The 20,502-nt window shown below is 34.1% G+C and overlaps 5 protein-coding genes across 7 annotated transcripts in view; 2 read left to right on the top strand and 3 right to left on the bottom strand.

Moving 5' to 3' along the window:
- Positions 1-1,699: 1,699 nt before the first annotated feature.
- On the bottom strand, positions 1,700-2,230 carry LOC129244678 (60S ribosomal protein L38). Its single transcript, XM_054882450.1, has 2 exons — positions 2,120-2,230; positions 1,700-2,048 (listed from the first exon to the last, which is right to left on the bottom strand). Exon 2 carries the CDS (start codon positions 2,046-2,048, stop codon positions 1,836-1,838), a length of 213 nt encoding a protein of 70 aa, XP_054738425.1. The 5' UTR covers positions 2,120-2,230; the 3' UTR covers positions 1,700-1,835.
- A 1,307-nt stretch (positions 2,231-3,537) lies between these two features.
- On the bottom strand, positions 3,538-5,225 carry LOC129243894 (nuclear receptor 2C2-associated protein). The gene is made up of 3 exons (XM_054881316.1): positions 5,106-5,225; positions 4,948-5,038; positions 3,538-3,858 (listed from the first exon to the last, which is right to left on the bottom strand). The coding sequence occupies exons 1-3, from the start codon at positions 5,138-5,140 to the stop codon at positions 3,565-3,567; spliced, it is 420 nt and encodes a 139-aa protein (XP_054737291.1). The 5' UTR covers positions 5,141-5,225; the 3' UTR covers positions 3,538-3,564.
- A 1,705-nt stretch (positions 5,226-6,930) lies between these two features.
- On the top strand, positions 6,931-8,655 carry LOC129243893 (AP-3 complex subunit sigma-1). The gene is made up of 4 exons (XM_054881315.1): positions 6,931-7,249; positions 7,310-7,401; positions 7,457-7,748; positions 7,799-8,655. The coding sequence occupies exons 1-4, from the start codon at positions 7,181-7,183 to the stop codon at positions 7,919-7,921; spliced, it is 576 nt and encodes a 191-aa protein (XP_054737290.1). The 5' UTR covers positions 6,931-7,180; the 3' UTR covers positions 7,922-8,655.
- Positions 8,656-11,060: 2,405 nt separating this feature from the next.
- LOC129243892 (zinc finger protein 271) lies at positions 11,061-14,302 on the bottom strand. 2 transcript variants are annotated; one of them, XR_008582353.1, is made up of 5 exons: positions 13,965-14,302; positions 13,783-13,901; positions 13,353-13,720; positions 11,568-13,279; positions 11,061-11,495 (listed from the first exon to the last, which is right to left on the bottom strand). XR_008582353.1 is itself a non-coding variant. In XM_054881314.1 (4 exons), exons 2-4 carry the CDS (start codon positions 13,871-13,873, stop codon positions 12,425-12,427), a joined length of 1,314 nt encoding a protein of 437 aa, XP_054737289.1. In that variant the 5' UTR covers positions 13,874-13,901; positions 13,965-14,302; the 3' UTR covers positions 11,061-12,424. The 2 variants fall into 2 exon arrangements, 1 of the variants encoding a protein (XP_054737289.1); XM_054881314.1 differs by having other exon boundaries at positions 11,061-13,279.
- A 1,902-nt stretch (positions 14,303-16,204) lies between these two features.
- The window catches only part of LOC129245243 (myosin heavy chain, non-muscle), a 47,641-nt gene continuing 43,343 nt past the window's right edge, over positions 16,205-20,502 (top strand). Inside the window, exons 1-2 of one of the 2 annotated variants that reach the window (XM_054883289.1) lie at positions 16,205-16,359; positions 18,693-18,926. In XM_054883289.1, the coding sequence (XP_054739264.1) occupies positions 18,795-18,926 (132 nt within the window). In that variant the 5' untranslated portion in view covers positions 16,205-16,359; positions 18,693-18,794. The remainder of the gene's footprint in view (positions 16,360-18,692; positions 18,927-20,502) is intronic. The other variant, XM_054883290.1, reaches the window with a different exon arrangement.

Here is a 20,502-nt window from a genome sequence, read left to right as displayed (position 1 = left end):
CGAGTGTATTTCTGCCATGAAGAAGGTCCTCATAAAAATATCTGCCGTTCGGAGTCAGCTCGAAACTGTAGGTCCCTCCATTTGTGGAACAACATCAAGACACAAGCCACAAATAGGAGGAGGAGCTCGGCCAAACACCCAAAACAGGTGTACGCGGAAATTATATATATATATATATATATATATATATATATATATGGTGTGTGTACAGGGCCGTAGAGAGCATATACGGGCCGCGGGGGGAAATTGCAAATGCGGGCCCTTTCCCGTTATGTCTAATTCATATAATTCGAATTACTCTCCGGGCTTATCTGAGAACTCCGGGCGCGGGGTGAAAAATCAGGAAAAATACAGATGAAAAGAAAAGTATACATTAATTGTTTGAAAATCCTTTTTGCTTTATTACTGCTGCATAGCGCCTTTGCATAGACATTATTAAACCTCTAAAGTGTTCAACTGGAATGGATTCTCATGCTGCCCTGGTATTTTAAAATATCTGATGCAAATTTGTTATATGTATGTATATTGCGTACTGAGTGCATTTTTTGCGTAGTTCCAAAGATGTTCTAATGGATTTAAGTCGACACTCGAAGATGCCCAATCCAGAACAGTGATCAAATTGCCTTCGAAAAACTTGTTTGCCACATGAGAAGTGTGCTGCGGATCATTGTCTTGTTGAAATTTCCAAATCACCGGTAAATTCTCTTCCGCATGAGGTAACATTACATTTTATAGTATCTGATCGTACTTGAACGCATCTATATTACCTTCAATACGATAAATTGATACGACACCGTTCCGCAAAAAGCAGCCCCAAAGAGTTATTGACCCTCCCCCGTTGGTGCGACGAAGTTCCCACCATCTCGACCAATTCTAATTATTCTCGTTTCATCGCTGAATAAAATATAAAGCCCCAGATTTGAGTCCAGGATATGTGCTCTCGAGGAAACTCAATTCGGTATTGTTGCTGCGATGCTGTTACCAACGGCCTCTTCCGTGCTAGTACACCGTGAAGATCTGCTTCTACCAATCGAAGCGCAACTGTTCTTTTAGTTACTTGCTTTTCCAAGTGGACACAAATTCCTCAATTGATATCAGCAGCATTGTTCCTGGGATCCTGTTTTGACAATGTGACGATGCCCGATTAAGGACTACAGCATTTCTCATGCATGCAAGAGGAATGTTTATGCTGCTACAACAACGACAAATAAATTAATCGCTTCGTACTACTTATAAAATTCAGCAGATGAATAATATCTAAACCTGTTATACCCGTAGACGTAGCAAAAAAGTGAGAGATGCCTAACTAGCAGCACATATGAGGTGTTGAGATGGTCCCATCTTATCCTCCAGACAGCTCCTGCAAAAGGAAATCGAAGTAATACCAAGTCCTACAAAATTAGAGTGTTGCAGCATTGTTAGAAGTTACCTCGAGCATCTCTAATCCACTAGTGATCAGACCTTGAGTTTTGAGAACTTTTACCTTAATTGGCTTTATTAAGCTCAGTCATGGGTGTACTGAATTAAAAACAATGTGTTGAAATATCCACCACTTTACCACTTTTCTAAATGAACCCAACCGTAATTAAAACGTTTGACGAAATAAGTTACATAGTATGTAAATTTCTTTCAGTGAGATCTCCTTTGCACAGAATTAGATATGTATGTGCATGCACATATGTATAAGTAAAACACAAACTTTTGTAAAACATATTTATAATTTAAATTTCATTTCTTGAATACAAATATGTTTTTGCATAAGGTAGTCACAGAACATATGAATGCAATCTTCCAATTTCCTTTGAATTATCACACGATTAGAGAAGGTAAAATATTCACTTGACTTCCTTAACTTGCAGTCCTGGTGGCAAAGATTGTTTGATTTTCTCGGCCTTCTCTTTGTCTTGCACCACTAAAGTGTACAAGAATCGCGAACAACGAATCTTGAACTTGGTATTAGAAGGGTTCTTCTTAATTTTTACAGCACGCGCATCGGGGCGACGGGCCTTGTTCAAGAAATCTTTCACTTCCTTAATTTCACGCGGCATCTGTTACAAGAATATAAATTTTTCGTTAAGTAAATCTTCATTTGAGAAAAACTTCTATTTATTACACTTACTTTGCACTTTTATGGCAAAATTTAAGAAAATCAATTTCGCCGAAGAAGAAAACCAACCAATGTTGACGTTTCCCACGTTTCGAAAGAAAGAAGGTGGCCATTTTTAAAATGGTGTCGCTACCACTTCCGTCTGTCAAAATGACATCTGGAAAGGTACTTCCAATAAACAGTGATGTAGAAAGCTGGAAATATATCTGAAGTAACCGGGACGATACACAATCAATTTTCCTCAAACAATAATCAAGGTGGTCATTTAGTTCTCATATCTTTCTTAAAACACTATGTTTTGGCGCTAATAAAAAATAAAATAACAGCAGGTTCACTTTTTTCATCGCACTTATTTATATATCAAAGAAATATATATGTATCTATATATGTACACGGTATAAAATATAAGGTGACCTTTAAAAAACAGCTACTTTTCAATTAGATTTCGGCAACCAATAATGTCAGCACTGCAGATAAGCAAACAAAAGGAAGAGATGTTTCTTGTTGATAAATATTCAGTAAATGGCTTGGTAGTATTGTGATTTTAAGATGTGTCTTTCTTAAACTGCACAAACTAATAAAAATGTAATGCCCCGTGTTAAATTGTGAAAGCACGAATTATAAAAACACCTCAAAATGCAGTTTTTTGTGTCGATGGCACCAAGGCAAGAAAGTCCGTGTGTATATAATTTCTTGTGTTTGGCGGTTTCCTTTGCTTCTCTTACTCTTCCGCTTCACAAACAATTGATTTCCCTTCCATTTTGTTAGGTGTTGACGTCACAGCGAATTCGGAGGCGCAATATTGTATTACATAATTCTTGATGGTCTGAAGCCCTATACTCCAATAGGAGATAAAGGAAACGATAATGATAATGATGATTCTTGGCGTATTTATTTAAATATATATGACATTTTAAGTACATAATTAGTTCAATTTTTATTGTTATTAAGGTTATTATCAAACTGATTTGGCTAATCTAACTCTATAGCATATAATCACATACACAAGACACTCACTTTATGCCTCTACATACGTCTACGTATCCCGTCAAAACTCAATTTATAAACCTTGCGAAAACAAAAACAAAATGCAAGCAAGGGGGGAAAAACTGATGTGAAGACTTTATTATCATTCGTGCTTTAGCGGCACATCATTTTTATTATTGTGTCAAATAAAAAATCACATACTCACTGATTGCATCACAAACTAATAACTTTGCAAACTAAATTTATAATATTATTTATTTATTTTCCGCGCTGACGTGATGTCAAATCCGCCAAGAACATAGTAGCGGTTTGCCGATGGCGCCACCTTTGAATTCTCTACATCGTCAGGAGTCCGGAGTACTTCAGTGTTTATATCTATGATCTTCGGCGTTTTCTGTTTGCGACTAGCCAACACCTGTTGTCAAATATGTACTATTATCGACTCCAAAGAAGTTAGACAAAAACTGATTTTATTCATATATTTCAATTTTATACAAAATTATTCTCCCGAAAAAGTCTGTGCTTGATGGGAATAAGAACTTAATCTTCCCAGCTTCTTTATTTGACACTGGCAGCTTTAATGGAAAAGTCTGAGGAGAGTTTACATCCTCTGGGTAGAATGTTTCTTCTACAATAAGTTCACCATCCATCCTTTGAATGTTAACTGATAAAGGTTTTGCAACAAATCCACCCTGAAACTGTAGCAAAAATTTTGTGATTGCTTGCGGCTCCTTAAAATTGATTACTACCCATTGTGGAGTACCCTAGAAGTAAAAATGTAGTTATTAGATGCATCTTAATAAAGACAGAGATGAAAAAATGCATATAAAAAAAAAAAAAACATGGGCTTAGGTGTACGGATAATTCTAAATTTAGATCCATTCTGTTCGCTGATTCACCCAAATTTAAGTACTGTCTAAGTTCGTTCTCCAACGAGGGGATGACACGCAAAGAATGCAGAGTATTTATATACAGAGGAATATAGATAGATTGGTTAAACCAAGAATGTGAGATTACAAGATAAGGCCATCCGAAACATAATTGTGCGTCAATTTAGCTGCCACGCCATAGGGGACTTGACAGCACGTCGCTGTTGGGGTGTGACAAAGTTGATTTCTTACATACTACGTATCTCCAACACAATTTCAGTTTTTGACGACCTCTGTTGCAAAAAAACTCCTATCAAATCCCTTATGACGACAGCAAATCAGTTAATTCCTTCAAATTCGCTGAGAGCCGATTAACGGTTGGATGTTGGGCCCACCTGTGCATTCTATACATCGTGGATTAAACCAGAAAAACACTTCTTTTACATATAATCGTGTAAACAAAATTCCGGCTTAAGGCAACTCATTCGGCTACGGCGGCAACCATGGGCAACATTCCAAGAAAACCAATCAGTCAACACTAATGATATGTCATCTGAGGACTTTTGAAATGCAACTCACAGGTTTTTGCACAAAGATACTTTCTTGAACTGGTATTGTAACCACCGTATAAACAAAATTGAATTAACATTTTTAGACATCATCTAAAATTATAGTCATTGCATTAGAAAAAAACCTGTGCCGATTACGATACGAGCCGTGTTCGAAGCGCCTTTGTGATACAAAATACTACTTTTACAGAATTGCTGTTTGTGTTTAAATTTTAAACAATTGGCAAGAATTTCGTTACGTTTGGAATATTAATATTGGGTTCGAAACGCGTCGATTTGTTTCCATATCGACAATTTTGGTCCAATTTTGGCACCCGGGTCGTAAACTAAACAGCTCTTTTAATTCATCACGTTTATCTCAAAAAATATTTTAATACCAACTAATATGTATGTATAAACGTAATCAGACACTTGCTTCACTAGAATTCCACGAGGTGTCCTCTACCGAGTCAAACATGTGCTGCTTCCCGAATTGTTTCACATCTTTGCCTTGTACAGAGCTAACGCTTGGATTGCAAAAACACAAAGAGATATGTTAATTTTTTTAAATTAACTTTAAAATAATTGTACAACCTGCATACGAAATTCACTTTTTCTAATAAGTTCATAGCAAAGGTAAACAAAACAACTAATAATGTTATTTATTAATCGCTGTAAATAAGTAACCGATAAACTTTCGCAAGTGAAAAATTTACTGAATGGCCACACTTGTAATATCGTATTCAAGGCGAATTCACATAATGTGAATTCGCTATAGCTCCTGACTCGATTTTTTTTTTGCGATTTGCTAGTTGGCCTGTCAAAGTGCCCTGCTTCTTTGTTATTGCCTTATTTGTATGTTTACATTCTCATAAAATTTTTGATAGTCCCACCCCCCAAATAACAAAAATGTTTGCATGTAAATGTTATCGTTGCGCTAGAGGACTTATCTTCTATGGATTCGCCTTGATCGGATTAATTGACGCCCTTCATCTGCTTGGAACTCTCGTTCACATGATGACGCAAGCGAAATGTTGTAAGTGAAAGCCGCTAAAAGTACGAAGTACGCTTTCTCTCGCTTACTTCGCGGTAGGCGAGATTTCGTTTGTTCTCAATGTAATTTTTCACAGCTATTTTCTTAATTCTTACCATATTTTGGTAATATCGTGTATTGTAGAATCACCGCGCACTACAAAAAGTGAAGTATGCTTTTAAACGACCAGTCAAAGTCAATTTAATATTTGCCTTAGATGAATTCTGTTTTCTGGTTTTTAAAATGTATATGCATCACGTAATCCTTATCGCTTCATCGGAATTTCTTTACAATTTTATAGCTAGGAATAAAACTTCTGTCTCCTTTAATTTCCGCTATACTAACTTTCAGGTTTCGTTCCTGCTTTTTCTGAAATCAATTAGATCTCTACTATACTTTTATTTCTAATGCTATTTTAATATATTTTGACAATTTTGTGTGCACGCTAAATTTTTTCTTACGCCGCTTCTGCCTAGAGTTCATAAATTTGCCTGTTACACCAGAAGATTCAAGAATTTAAGAAAAAATAAAGTATTTATTATATATATACATATAAGTAATTGGCGCGTACACCCTTTTTGGGTGTTTGGCCTAGCTATTTGTGGTGTGCGTCTTGATGTTCCACAAATGGAGGGACCTACAGTTTTAAGCCGACTCCGAACGGCAGATATTTTTATGAGGAGCTTTTTCATGGCAGAAATACACTCGGAGGTTTGCCATTGCCTGCTGAGGGGCGACCGCTATTGGAAAAATGTTTTTCTTAATTTTGGTGTTTCACCGAAATTCGAACCGACGTTATCTCTGTGAATTTCGAATGGTAGTCACGCACCAACACATTCGGCTACGGCGGCAGTATTTATTATAAACTTCATAAAAATCACTGGCTTTTGTTGTTACCTCTGTGGTGTCTCTAGGCAATATGATGTATTAATGGCATCGCGTCCTGTTCAATAATTAAGATTATTTTCTATAAGTCGATGATGTGAAACATCTAAAATTTTTCCAACTTCCAGTTATATTTTAAACAAAAATAGCTTTGTTAACTTTGTGTGGTTTTTGACTTTTTTAATCACATACGATATATTATTCCAAAGGTATATAGAAAACTGCCTTTTTTTACTTCAAGGATCCGTAGCAGTAATTTAGACGTTTAGTAACTTTATTTCGTCTGGAAGATTTTTTTTCAAATAATCAGAGTTTATTGAGTCTGGATTGAATTGGATTGAATTGAATTGAATTTAGTCTTAAGTACCTCCATAATTTTTTGTACTTTAGTTTGTAATATTGCAATATCATCATAGACTTAATAAATGGAAAATTTAAATTGAAATTGAAAATTTTAATACCACAATCTTTTGTTGAGACATTCTCTTGTTGTTGGTCGAGTGCCACCACCTTGCATGAATTCGCCGTGATTCATTATCGAGAAGAAAATATCGAGTATTCGCTAATGGGAATTGTAGTCTGCTTAACGCTTTATCTTATCTATGGCTATATGTTGTATTAATGTATACAAATTGGCATATAGTACATATATTATTAAAATCGAATGTTAGGAGTGTATATTTATGTATATATTGCGGAAAATTACTGAAAAATCAAAGTTTTCTTTAAATTCGGCAGACGTAAAATAAAGATGATTAAGGCGATTTTAGTTTTCAACAATCATGGGAAGCCGAGGCTTTCCAAGTTCTACCAATACTTCGTGAGTTGGCGTTAGTTTATATTTTAATTATTTATATTTAATGCATGTTACCAATTTTAGAATGAAGATATGCAGCAACAGATAATAAAAGAGACTTTTCAGCTTGTCTCCAAACGGGAGGATAACGTATGTAATTTTTTAGAAGGTGGAAGGTGAGTGAAAAAAAATGATGTTTAATAATCCTCTAATATATTTAAAATCTTTTAGTCTTATCGGTGGCTCAGACTACAAACTGATATATCGCCATTATGCTACGCTCTATTTTGTCTTTTGTGTTGACTCATCTGAAAGTGAGTTGGGAATTTTAGATTTAATACAAGTTTTTGTGGAAACCTTAGACAAGTGCTTTGAAAATGTTTGTGAGTTAGATTTGATTTTCCATGCTGATGCAGTGCATCACATCTTAGCTGAGCTTGTAATGGGCGGAATGGTACTTCAAACAAATATGACTGATATACTAGCACGAATAGAAGAACAAAACAAACTAGTGAAGCAGGAAGTAAGATAAATTTAAAATAAAATGACAAACTAAATACAATTTGATTTTAGGCGGGTATTTCGGCGGCCCCGGCTCGTGCTGTAAGTGCCGTCAAAAGCATGAACATTCCACAACAAATAAAGGATATTAAGCTTCCCGATTTACCTCAAGCGATCAAGGACTTGAAGTTCTGACCGAGCCAAAGTTCGGCCTCAGACATTTTGGAATCTTTTGTTTCCAGCAATCTACCATCTTCATCTATAAGTTCGGCAACGTTCGCTGCATTTTCGACTACGGATGTAGATTATTATACGTTTTTACGTCAGAATACATATGAACTCATTGATGACGAAAATTCTGTAAGCAATTTATCTACACCTTGCTTTACTTCAACTAGTTACAACTCGGATTACTATCAAAGGGAAACCGGGAAGAAAATAGAAGCAGTGCTTTATACAAATCTAAATAGGGACGTCGATAGTTCCTTACCGAACGAGCATATAATGAACACCAACGTAGGAATGGAGACTAGCATGAAGTTAGTAAAACAGGCATTTGATAAAGGTAACGAAGCTTCTCATAAGCAAAAGAAAAACAGAAAAGACGTCAAGTATCTCTAATTTGCAAGACTAACTGAGCTAAATAAATATTCTCCTATAAATAATTAATACCTTTTCACTATTCACTAATTGCTTCTTATAAAAACGTTCACGTTAATACCTTCAATATTATCGAACGATGAAGATGTTTTATTTGCTATAAACGCGTATCTTTGATTATAAAAAGTTTTATGAAGGCCTACTTTAAGAAAATAGCTGTTGCCTGCGTAACAATAATCAAAATAAATAAATTATGTTATAGGTAATTTAAATTTAAGGCTAATCATGAAAGTGGGGCGGAAAAATATAAAAAGTAATTTAACTTTAAACTCATGCGTTCGGTTTATTATCTAAGAATCGTAATCAGACGAGATCAAATTACGTAGAAACATCAACTCTGATTTAATTAGAAGTGAATTTAAATTTTTTCACAGTCACATTCCCTGCTACGAATGATATTAGTCGTGTTCGATAGCACAAAAATTCGTAATAGTTATTCCTCACGGTGGGGAGAATACAGAAGAAAGTGACCAACAAAAGACCGCGTTTCCACGGCAGTCAGTTATATGTTACCGAAACGACCCGGATTTATATCCGGCCAAGGACTGTCACTCCAGCAGCATTCTCCGTATGTAAGAATGGGGAATGTTTATGCTGCTACAACAATAACAACAACGCTTAGTATAGCATCGATCTAATCCTAGAGATCTCCGCATACGGGTCTCAACGAGGATTTCAGGATACAAGTTCACAAAAAGGAGCTGTAATGCGCAGTAAGGTAAAACATAAGGGTAACTTCTCTCACAAGCACCATTTAATCTGTAATTTCTGCAACTAAATTCTTAGCCACAGTTTTACCAGTTGTACCATAGAAATCAGACTAAACTCAACGTGGAAGTCGTAGGAGCCAAAATTCTGGCAGTAAATGACTGAATTCTTGACAGTCAAAATTGATAGTGTTTTCTTCTTCTCCGCGTACACCACAGCAATATGAAATGCATTTCGTTAATGGAACAGGAACCTTAAGTCCACCTACACTTGGGGTGCAAACACTGATCACATTTTATAAGGCAATCGGCCCGTGATGATTGACTCTGTCATTGTCATTTGTCGAGGTTATGTTAATAGTCCTCAAATAACTGTTTTGTGTCATACCCAGCTATGCCATGGAGACCATTACCACAACAGGTAAGCAAGCAAAAGGGCATAGAATGCAGAATTACTCTCGAGACTGAAGTTGATCATATTTATATTGCAATAGCTTGTCTATAAAAATTCGGTAGGGAAGGGTATCACGAAGTATAGGACGCAGAGGTGTGGCCAAAATCAGCGCGTTAGCCGGCTCTTGGCGACTTTGAGAGAATCAGCTGATTATATGACATAAGCGGGGCCTTGTCAGTGGTGTGCTTAGGAAAAAACTGAGATTTTGTTGGTGATATACGAAAGAAATCAACACAGCTTCTGCTCATGTTACTTCGGTGCGCCTAAATAACGACTGATTGGAAGAATGTGTGAATACGTGTGAAATGAGCGGGCAGCATTCTGCTGCCGAGTTACCCGCGACGTGGCAAGCGAAGTTACTCCTATAATTTTGCTTCGTATTGTCAATATTTCCTACACAATTAAAGATGTGATAAATGTACCCATGAATATATTTAGTTCTGCTACCTACAAAATGTTTTGTAATTATTACAAACTACCACGTGTTAGACGCGGTTAAGTCGTCATCATCAATCTCACCCAACGTAAGCCCAATAACCAAAAATTTATAGAGCAAAGAGAATCAATTATATTGTGCAGGAAATATGTTCGCCAACAAAAATTAACAATCACTGTTTTGCAAACCGATTTACGTTTTGTGAAATTTGGACTTGAAAGAAAGTGCTGATTAGTTTTCCTATATCTGTTTTTGCTATTTGTTTTTATTAATTGCAAATTTTGCGTTCGTTAGCATTTTTTGGTATTCTGGAGAGAGGAATTTTGCTTACGTTTTTGATTTTTATTGCTGGCTGATGGTGACTAATTCTCTTGCCAAACAACCATCGTGCATATGTATGAGCATGAATATTCTTTTACATACATATGTATGTAAGTACAGCGTTTGAAAAACCATGCTTATACTCGTATCATATACTTTTACGTACCTATAGAGATATGCAGGTTTTTTGGTCCATCGCCATTATTAAGACAAATCAGAGAGAAATTTACAAATTTTTATTTTATAATTTATATGTGTATGTATGTATGTATATGAATATGTGACATTTAGCATTCAATAATAAGCATTTCTAAATAAGCACATTACATACAGGGGCTATCTGAATTTTGAATTTATAAACGTTTTGTCCAATAGGTAAGTGATAAATAAAATATGTATGTACATATAATATGCTTAACTACTCGCTTTACTTTAAAAATTATTTAAATGTTTTTTTTTCTTTTTATTTTATCTAAAAGTTAAATAAATTTAAAACAAAAAAGGTTTAAAACCGTGTTGTCTATTTAGGTAAATTATTTTTTACATGCCAAAACAGAGACTCTGATCGGCCAAAATAAGAGACTTTAATTAGCCAAGTAAAAGTATCTGTTATGCAAGTAATTTAACTACAACCCATAAATTACTCTTATTTATTACAATTAACAAGAAATTTGATGGAATTGCACTGAATTTCGAAATAATGTGGAATATAATTTTTAAATTTAAAGTGCATCATCGCCATTTTTTTATCTATAAATAAAAAAATATGTGTACTCATATTTCACAGACCATTCTAAATATATAAAAAACGTGTTAAATGCCTAGACTTACGTAACAATAAATTGTAAAGTGTTTAAATCTTTAACGTACTTGTAGTCCAGGAAGGAAATATTGATTCTTGCGAAAGTCGGTTCTATGTGACCTGATTTACATTCGGCTAAGAGCAGCCACTTCAGTAGCATTTCCCGAAAGTTTGTGGCGAATATTTTAAAATGTTTCATGGACCGAGTAGTTGCTTCTGTACAGTAACAATAAATCACAAATGGTGGACGTCACTTTTGGAATATGTACCTACGGTTCTTCTTCTCTTCAATCAAAAAACCTAATCAGTAACGAATGCCATAGGAGAAACTTGGCAAAGCACCCATTAAAGGATGTAAGCGCCAATTGTATATAGATAAATAACAAAAACTGTAATGAACAATATTTGTGCATCATTTCCGTGCAAAATGAACGACTATTGTATTTCATTTTTCAAATTACCAAAAAATTGCTCATTCCCACGGCAGACGGCTCTATGTTACCGGAAGAATCGGCATTCATATCCGAGCAAGGAATGTCACTCCAACAGCATTCGCCAAACGTTTATGGGGGGTTTTTATACTCTTATGATAACCGCATCAGCCAAAGGTTGCTTAAATTTTGCACAACCCCTTTCAGATCTTCACGTTTGCAATTTAGTCTACATTTCTCAAAATTCTTTACATTAATTTTGACTTGCGGTATTTTTCAATACTTGCTGAAAATTTACAAAAACAAAAAAAAAACCCCGTTTGCAATTTAGTGTACATTTCTTAAAATCCTTTACATTAATTTTAACTTGCGGCATTTTTCAATAATGCTGAAAATTTACAACAAAAAAAAAAAATATCTACACAAGGACAAAAATATTGTATGTGTATAAAGATTGAATATATGTTTACCAAGAAGCTATTAGGATTTAAATGATTGACAAACTTTATACAACAATAATTTGCATTTGACTTGTTGATCAATTCTCATTTTCTTAATTAAGGATTGAATATTATTAAAAAATTGCAGTTTTTGTATTACGGTTTGCATTTAAAATAATATATTTCAATAGCAATCAGTGTTGGTTACTCTTAAACAGTTTTTTCTTTTTTCCAGTTTCAGACAAATCCAAATAATAATACTAAAAATGTGACTGAATATTTTACTTTATAACATAACTGGTTATAAGAGGAATAAAAATATCATATACTTATGTATATATATATATCTTTTACATCCCATCGCTCAACAGTTTGTAGTATATAATACATATTTAAGCATACGCATTTTTAATCAATATAAACGCGCTAATGTTTTACTTATCTTGACTACCGTAAATTATTATGCGTTTTGAGATGCTTTTTTAAATGATCGCTACGCATAAATCGTCGCTCACAAGCAACACATGCAAAAGGTTTCTCCCCAGTATGCGTGCGAAGGTGACGATTTAGATCATCCTGACGTTTAAATGATTTCGGGCATAACTTACATCGCCAGGGACGATGTGGATCATAAGCATTTTCCGATATTTCTTTCCTGAGCTCTGGCCATTCCATAAATGCACTGGCTTCAGATTCAACAGGTACACTTTCTGCTTTCTGCGCAATGGTACTCTCTTTCTTTTTTATTGGAGTAATGGAGGTGGAGTAATGCAATGTAGACTTTTGTTCGGGTTTAGCTTCTTCAGCGACAAGGGCCGATAATTCAGAAGACAGTGGATATTCCGATCCCGAACCAACGGAATTTCTTTCTGATGTTGTATAAGAATTTGTTTCTGTGGAAGTATCAGCTGGCACTACTTGGTATTCATTGCTGTTTTCAGGTCGTTCTAATTTTATCTTTATGGGCTTATGGTCGAGTAGGACATTATTAGTGAGATCTTCAGCCCCAAATATTGCATCGGTTTCAGATGATTTTACTGATTCTGTTTTACCACAATTTTCACCAAGCGATGCCATGAAGTGTAGACCTTTAATATATTGCTCAGGTTCTGTTACGTATTCATTGTCCTCGAAACTGTTATTTGATTGGGATGATTCATTTAGGTATTGCCCTTTTTTTGCACGGTTTCCATCTGTTTGAGTGCGTGGCTTCTTAGTGCCATTGACGCTATTTTGGATCTGTTTGGCATGAGTAGCAAGGTGCTTAGTGAGATGATCACTGCGTGAAAATTTTTTTGTGCACTGCAAAATTATAATTAATAATTTAACCATTTGTTTTTATTGTAAAAAAACAAATTTTTATGTTACTTCAAACCTGTATGCATTCGAAGGGTTTTTCTCCTGTATGCGTTCTCACATGTCGGTTAAGCTCATCGGACCTAGTGAAACCCTTCCCACAATTTAATTCCGAACATACAAATGGTTTAATACCAGTGTGCCAAGTTAAATGGGAACGTAAATGTGAACTTTTTCCATAGCTTTTTGTGCAATTTTCATAGGGGCAAGCAAATCTTCGCTTTGGATCGACTGGATTCGGAACTGGCATTAGTTTTATAGTAGGTGTAAGACGAATTTTAGGACCACAGGTGTCTTCAGTGATAATTGCATCAACCGAATTTGATATAATATGTGGAGTATCATTTATATCTTCGGGGGGTTCGTGTTTTATTTCTGCCTGCAAACCTAGAACGATTGAAACCGTTCCCTTATTGTCTATACTAGTTTGATTAAATATTATATTTTACCGTCACTCCCACATATACTCGTTGGTAACACCGGTGTTGCAGCTGACGTCATCTCTTGTGGCGTGGGCGTGTCATTTAATGAAGCCGACATTTTGGTCAATACTTTCAACTTAATTTTGCTGAAATATTAAAATGAAACAGTAACATTTTTTTTAATAAACTCTTTTAAGCTCTGTCAATACCTTTTTTATTTTGAAATGATATACGACGGAACCAAAAATTTCTTGCGTCGCTACTTTTCAGTAGGCGTACCCGTTTGTTTTTATTACTGTTGCTGACCGCCTCCCCCACTTCTTACACAAACAATTTTACGCCTTTATTTTAAAGGTACAAATTTAACCGTTTCCTACTCACAGCACAACAGTCAAGTACCAGCAGCCAATTGGCGTTTGTGCACTATATACAATACAGTACGCCTTATTAAATAACTTTGCTAAATTTGTGGGCGCCTATATAATATAAAATTACTTAGGACAGAGAAATTACCAAAATTTACTCTGTACGGCTGCACTACACTTAGCACAACCAGCATTGCCAGCATAGCTATAAATTTTTAGTTTCAAGTTCGTTTACACTGTCGTATTTTCTGCCTAAGTAGGTTAGGGTGACGAAACTGCATTTTCACTCTCGTGGAATCTACCATAAATATATCTTACGATATAAAATTAAAAAACTTTAGAGACTTTGATTTATTAGATTGGTACGGGCAGGTGCTAGTTATATTTGTAAGTAAAAAATGCAATATTGCTATTCTGCTTTATACTTAAGACTATAGCTTTAAGTTTTAACAAAAAGAAGTTTTGCAACAAATGTAGAGCAAATATGAGAAGATATTTTTAATATTCATTTTTCTTTCATTTTACGAATACAAATATTTGAGATTTGTTCTGATTTTCTCCTTAATACTTTTAATGATTTCGTTAGAAGAGAAATCTCCGACTACTTTCACAAAAAAGTCATCACTTAAACATTTATGCTCAAGGTTGGGTTTTTTCTGAAACTTTTGACCAGGTCCTGTAAAGTCTGTAGATTTGATTCGTAAGCGACAGTTGATCTCCCCACCGAATTGTTATATTGGTAGAATCGATATCAACTGTATATCAATCAATTGTATAGATTCCACTTGGGGCATATATGTTATAAGTAATACGCCGGTAGAATCCAAATACGCGGCCGTAGCCGAATGGGTGGTGCGTGACTACCATTCGGTATTCAGAGAGAACGTAGGTTCGAATCTCGGTGAAGCACCAAAATGAAGAAAACATATTTCTAATAGCGGTCGCCCCTCGGCAGGCAATGGCAAACCTCCGAGTGCATTTCTGCCATGAAAAAGCTCCTCATAAAAATATATATATCGAATGTGTTTCATTAAATTTTGTTCGACCAAATTTGTCGAACAGCAAATTTCTGATAATTAAACTCGGTATTAACCACAGACGTTTTTTGTGACAAACTTTTTCTGCCGAGGGGCGGTGTTTCATTCGACTACAGCGGCCTCAATACGCATCCTAAATTAGGTGTTAGATTTTCATTTTTTTTACTGAAAACATTACACACTGTGTGAACGTATATTGCAGTAAAGGGTCGGCAATTTTGGTTACTTGACATACGTTTAGGCAATGACCACATTTTTAGCATTTTTAGAGAAAGCTTTAGAATGACCATACCTTAATTTAAGTAAAATCTGACAATATATATATAAAATATTGGGAATTAGAAGCCCTATTTGAGTTATATTAATCAGTAAATGATGTGCGCTTCGTTACTTTCGAAAGATACCCAAAATTATCTTCGTCTTCTGTTTGTTACAGAGGGCTTAATAAAAAATTTAGATAAATGAGAACATATTTTCTCAAAATGTACTTATGAATAAATATATGTTAAGTTCGAAGATTTGTGTATATGTATGTAAAAATCTGTACTTGTATGGATTTGTGGCACAGTATACAGAATACAGAAAGTGGCCCCTTCCGACGTAATCTCTTCAAATAAACAAGAGGATGAGAAATTATTTGTTTGCAAATATTCAGGGAATGGCTTGATAATATTGTGCTCTTTAAATTAAACAAACTAATACAAATAAAGTGCCGCGAGCTAAATAGAGAAGCGCATATTATAACAATACCTCTAAATGCGGTTTTTCCAATGGCACCGTCGCAATAAAGTGTGCATGTGTATAATTGTTTATTTTTGGCAGTTTCCATTGCTTTCGCTTATTCTTCCCTTCACATCAATGTAATTTTTCTTACCTTTGTTTGTTTCATTGAATAAATGGCGTCACAGCGAATTCGGAAGGCGCAAACTTGTATTCTATCAATCTTGGATTTATGGTGCATAATATTTGCTCATAGATGTACGTGCAACAAAATGCAACTCTTGCTACCGACAATCATATCGACAGAGAAAAAGAATCATATAAAACTTAACGAAATCCACCCGTGAAGTTGTTCGTTCCTACGTGTTTTCAAGCGCAGTGGAATTAAAGATATTTGAAATTTGTTTATAAGTTTAATTAGAATTTTGTGAAGGAATAATTTGTTGGATTTATTTCGCGTATGTTTAAATCATTGTGGTTGTGTGAGTGGCAATAGTGTTATTACTGTACGACTAATGTAATGTTAGGGTGCCGTGACAATGCAGGCGTTCAATGAATAAGCCATAAAACGATGACAAAGATAAACGATTGGAATGCAGAAAACGAATAAAAGTATAACGAACATTTTGAACGGACACAGGCTTGCAATACATAGTAGCTTAAAAAGTTAATATTTGAATACTTAAAATAATTAAAATATGTATTTGACTAAGTAATGATTAAATTCTCGGTTAATTATTGTGTATTGTTGAAATGAGCTTAATGAAAATGTATAGCAGCAGTCGTACAAAGTATTGTAAGCAGAATTAAGTAGCGCTAACATGCAACACTGAACTCTTGGTAGATATTCGATTGGAGGAAAGAAGCCGGCCGTAGTCGTCTGAGAGTAGAGTAATTGAAAAGTCATTTAACGAAAGTAGAACAAAGTGGGAAAGTATGTGTAAAACTAAGGAGTGGAGTTAAATATTTTTAAAACTTCCACAGAAAGGATAAAAGTGTCGTGGAATTTGTAATCTGTTGGAATTTCTTTGTTAATTGCAATATAAAAAAATAACCGAAAAGCGTTGGAAGTTTAATATGGTCATACCTTTACACTAGTGCATATATACGGATGTGCGGTAGATAAATTATAAAACGAACGTCGGAAAGAATTAGAGAGTACGAATAAAGGGTGAAGTGGAAAACTTGTGTGCATCCAACGCAGTTACACAAACGTCGGAATATAGTGCATTTTAATTTAGTCAAGTTAAATCTGCAATTGAGCGAATATTTCTGTGTAATAATCCACATACAAATAATACCTATCCAGACTTATAAAATTCCTAAACAATGTTATCCAAACTTAGATGGGTGTTAATTTATTAGAAATCGTGGATATCAATATGACCAAAGCTTCAGTGTCCAAAAGTTTGAAAACTAATTTCAAGCTGTTCTTAGTGAATAAAACAAGATTAAATAACGCAATATTGGGAATATCCACTGCCTGACTGTGTTGTTTCTATCCGCATGTTTAATTAACATTGTAGTCTGCAAGTTTCAAAAAATTTCCAAAATTTGAATTGTTAGAGAATCGGAATCCATTGATTAAAACGCCAATCTGACCCGGAAATTTATGGTAGATTAACTAATTGGGAAAATTTTTATTTTTTTTTCACACAGAAATTTTAAATAAAGAACTTTGTTCATTCCATACCTAAGTAGGCAATAGATTAATTTAAATCGATGAAATTGGTAAGCTGTGACAGTTGGACGTGACAGCGTGATTTAAGACAGTTTGTCTATAAAACTTCAGTATAACAGATGATGTACTCTCTTTATTTTTTAGTATTTATTTATTTTATATTTGTCTTAGAATTTGCAATCCTTACGATTTTTACACACTACTTACAAGTAGGTAATATTGCAATTACATTTAAGTAAAAAAAATGAAAAAAGGAAATCAAGGTTAAGCTCGACGATTTGATTCGAATATTGTTTTATTAATCGGGACATTAAAGACATTAAAGCTATTCATAGGTCAAAATAAAAGAACAATTAGAAGCGGGAATAATATATTTTCGTCCAAAAATAATCCTAATAATCCAACTTTTTGTGAATTATTTCAGCGGCATTTCCTCTATTTAATTTATCTCGCGTAAGAAAAACATTCTCACTGATAAGTTCTGAATTGACTTATTCAGCTTTTTGAATATGGAAATGTATTTTGGATGACATGCTGTAGTGGGTGGACCTCGAAATATTCCATAGAGCTTGTCCTTCCCCACACTCAATATATTACACAGAATGTTTACTTTTCAACATTATTGCTTTGACTTTTTGGTTGAACTGCTTTATCTGCTCTGATGATATTTTGGCGGTTTTGGCCTGAAATTCGTCGTCCACAGCTATAAATATTAACATTTCCATATGAATTTTGATTTAAATGCAAAAACTCACAATATATAATTTTGCTGTGGTCCAGCTATCTCCTACAATGAAATTGACAAAAACAAGTTTACTTGTATTGGGGCTGAATATTAACATTCGTTTACATTCGTTGAGCTAAATCAAGATAAAAAATTGAAGAAAGAAAAATTATGCATATTATAAATATTATAACATATGTAATATATATACGGACATGAATGACATTATTTTGGTGTTATTTTCTCTAAAAAATATTTATTGAATTTCGTTTTTCTGTAAGCGGGTGTGGGTACTTGTTATTGCAAATTATAGAAATAATAATCTTGCTTCAACTTTTGAAAAGAAATGCGTATTCAATAGTTCTTCTTCACAGAGCATTTTAAGTTTATTATGTTTATTTTGTTTACAGGTGGAACATTTTATAATTTTTTAAGTGCGTAATCGTTGTATTAAAAAAGTGTCGAGATAATATTGATCAATACTGAAATAATATAAAAAAGAGTATTAAAAAATGGCTGAAGAAATTGATCGCAACGATCCTGAGTTGAAATATCTTTCCGTCGAACGGAGCCAGTTTAATGATCCGGCAACACAGGCCGAGTGGACACAGAAACGTCTTGTGTGGGTGCCACATGAGAATCAGGTATGCCAATTTCTAATATAATTTACATTATTAGCCCGAAATTATTCGTATTCGTATTCGTATAAGCTAGGATTTCTAAAGTTATACTCAACATGAAATATTTAATTTATTTATTTAGATATCGATTTGATTATTAAATATTACACGGTATTGAGACAAAAATGCCACAGCTTATCAACCGAACACTACATAAATTTTATTTTGGGCCCTACATACACTGAGCAGAAAAAGTCTGCGATCAGTTGTTCTTTACAATATTGACAATGTTTGTCATTTGCGCTAATTTTTATAAAAAAAATTTTCTTACTATAAAAAAATCAAAAGTGTAAACCCAAGTTTCAAACATTGTTAAAAATTCAACCAATTTCGAAAAATTATCATTCAAATTTAAACGTTTTGATCAGACTTCTTAAAAACTTTTTATGTATGCAGTTTTGTAGTTCATTGAATTTTGGTATAATAAAATATTATATAAGTTTAATATCGCTCAAAAAGCGCGACAGTAATTGAACGGACTACAAATCCGCATACCTATGTACATCATAAATACGTGTTTTTAGTTTTTTAACCTTAATTTTCTTTTTATCTTCTTAGTTTTGAAATTGTATAAAATTTGAAACTTTTGGGGCAACCCGAGTCGCGGCGTTTTATGTGGCTTGTTCTATTTATGGCGCTTTACTTTTGAATATTTTCTCTTTAGTTCACGCAGTCACATAAGTTTTTTAAAATATAGATTTATTCCATTTGTTTATAGATATTTGAACACTTCTCTGTTTTTAATTTTTATGCATTACTAACACTATTCCAGCTGTTTATAAAATGTAATCTTGCCATGGCATTCCAACTTGTCACAACATTGTGTAACTTTTTGTAATTTTAATACCATACAAAATTGCACTACCCACGCCGGCAACATTTTGCAACACTTGAGATTTTTTTTTTTCTGGGAATTTTTATAGTTATAATTTTATTTGAGCACAATGTCTGATAAAAACCTCTATAACAATCTAAGGAACGAAATATGGTATTTAAATACAATTGTTAATTAACTTAGAACAAATGCCATATGCAATTGCAACTCTATATGGAACTGTGGACCACTATTTTTGTATTTTAATTCTCCGAGTGCAAAACATAGCAAACCTCACGAGTTCTGACCAAGTACACTTTGTGTCCAATCCTCTGTTTTTGGCCCATACAAATGTGTTGCTCGTTGCGCATTGTTCGTAGGGAATGTCAATGAGAGAAAACTATTGGGAGGCACTGCTATTACTTATACTCGATCTTTAATTGAATCATTCATTAATAAATCTAGTGTATTTTGGAAACATAGCCCACTTAAAAGTTATCCTTTTTCATTTTTATTCGGCGTTTTATTTGATTAATTCGCAGAGTCTTCGCATCAAATATGAAAATGAATAAAAAAGCTTAATTGATACAAAGAAAAGAGATCTTACCGCTCCAGTAAAGTTTTGCCATGATTTACGACGATGAACGACATCTGGAATTGATTGCTTACAGTTCGTTACAAAATACGTTATAAAATTTTGATGTGAACATTTTGTAACGAAGCACA

Source organism: Anastrepha obliqua, chromosome 4, assembly GCF_027943255.1.
Source record: "Anastrepha obliqua isolate idAnaObli1 chromosome 4, idAnaObli1_1.0, whole genome shotgun sequence".
Classification (NCBI taxonomy): Eukaryota; Metazoa; Arthropoda; class Insecta; order Diptera; family Tephritidae; genus Anastrepha; species Anastrepha obliqua.
The sequence above is the reverse complement of the archived record's forward strand: the minus strand, read 5'-3'. Positions and strand labels throughout refer to the sequence as shown.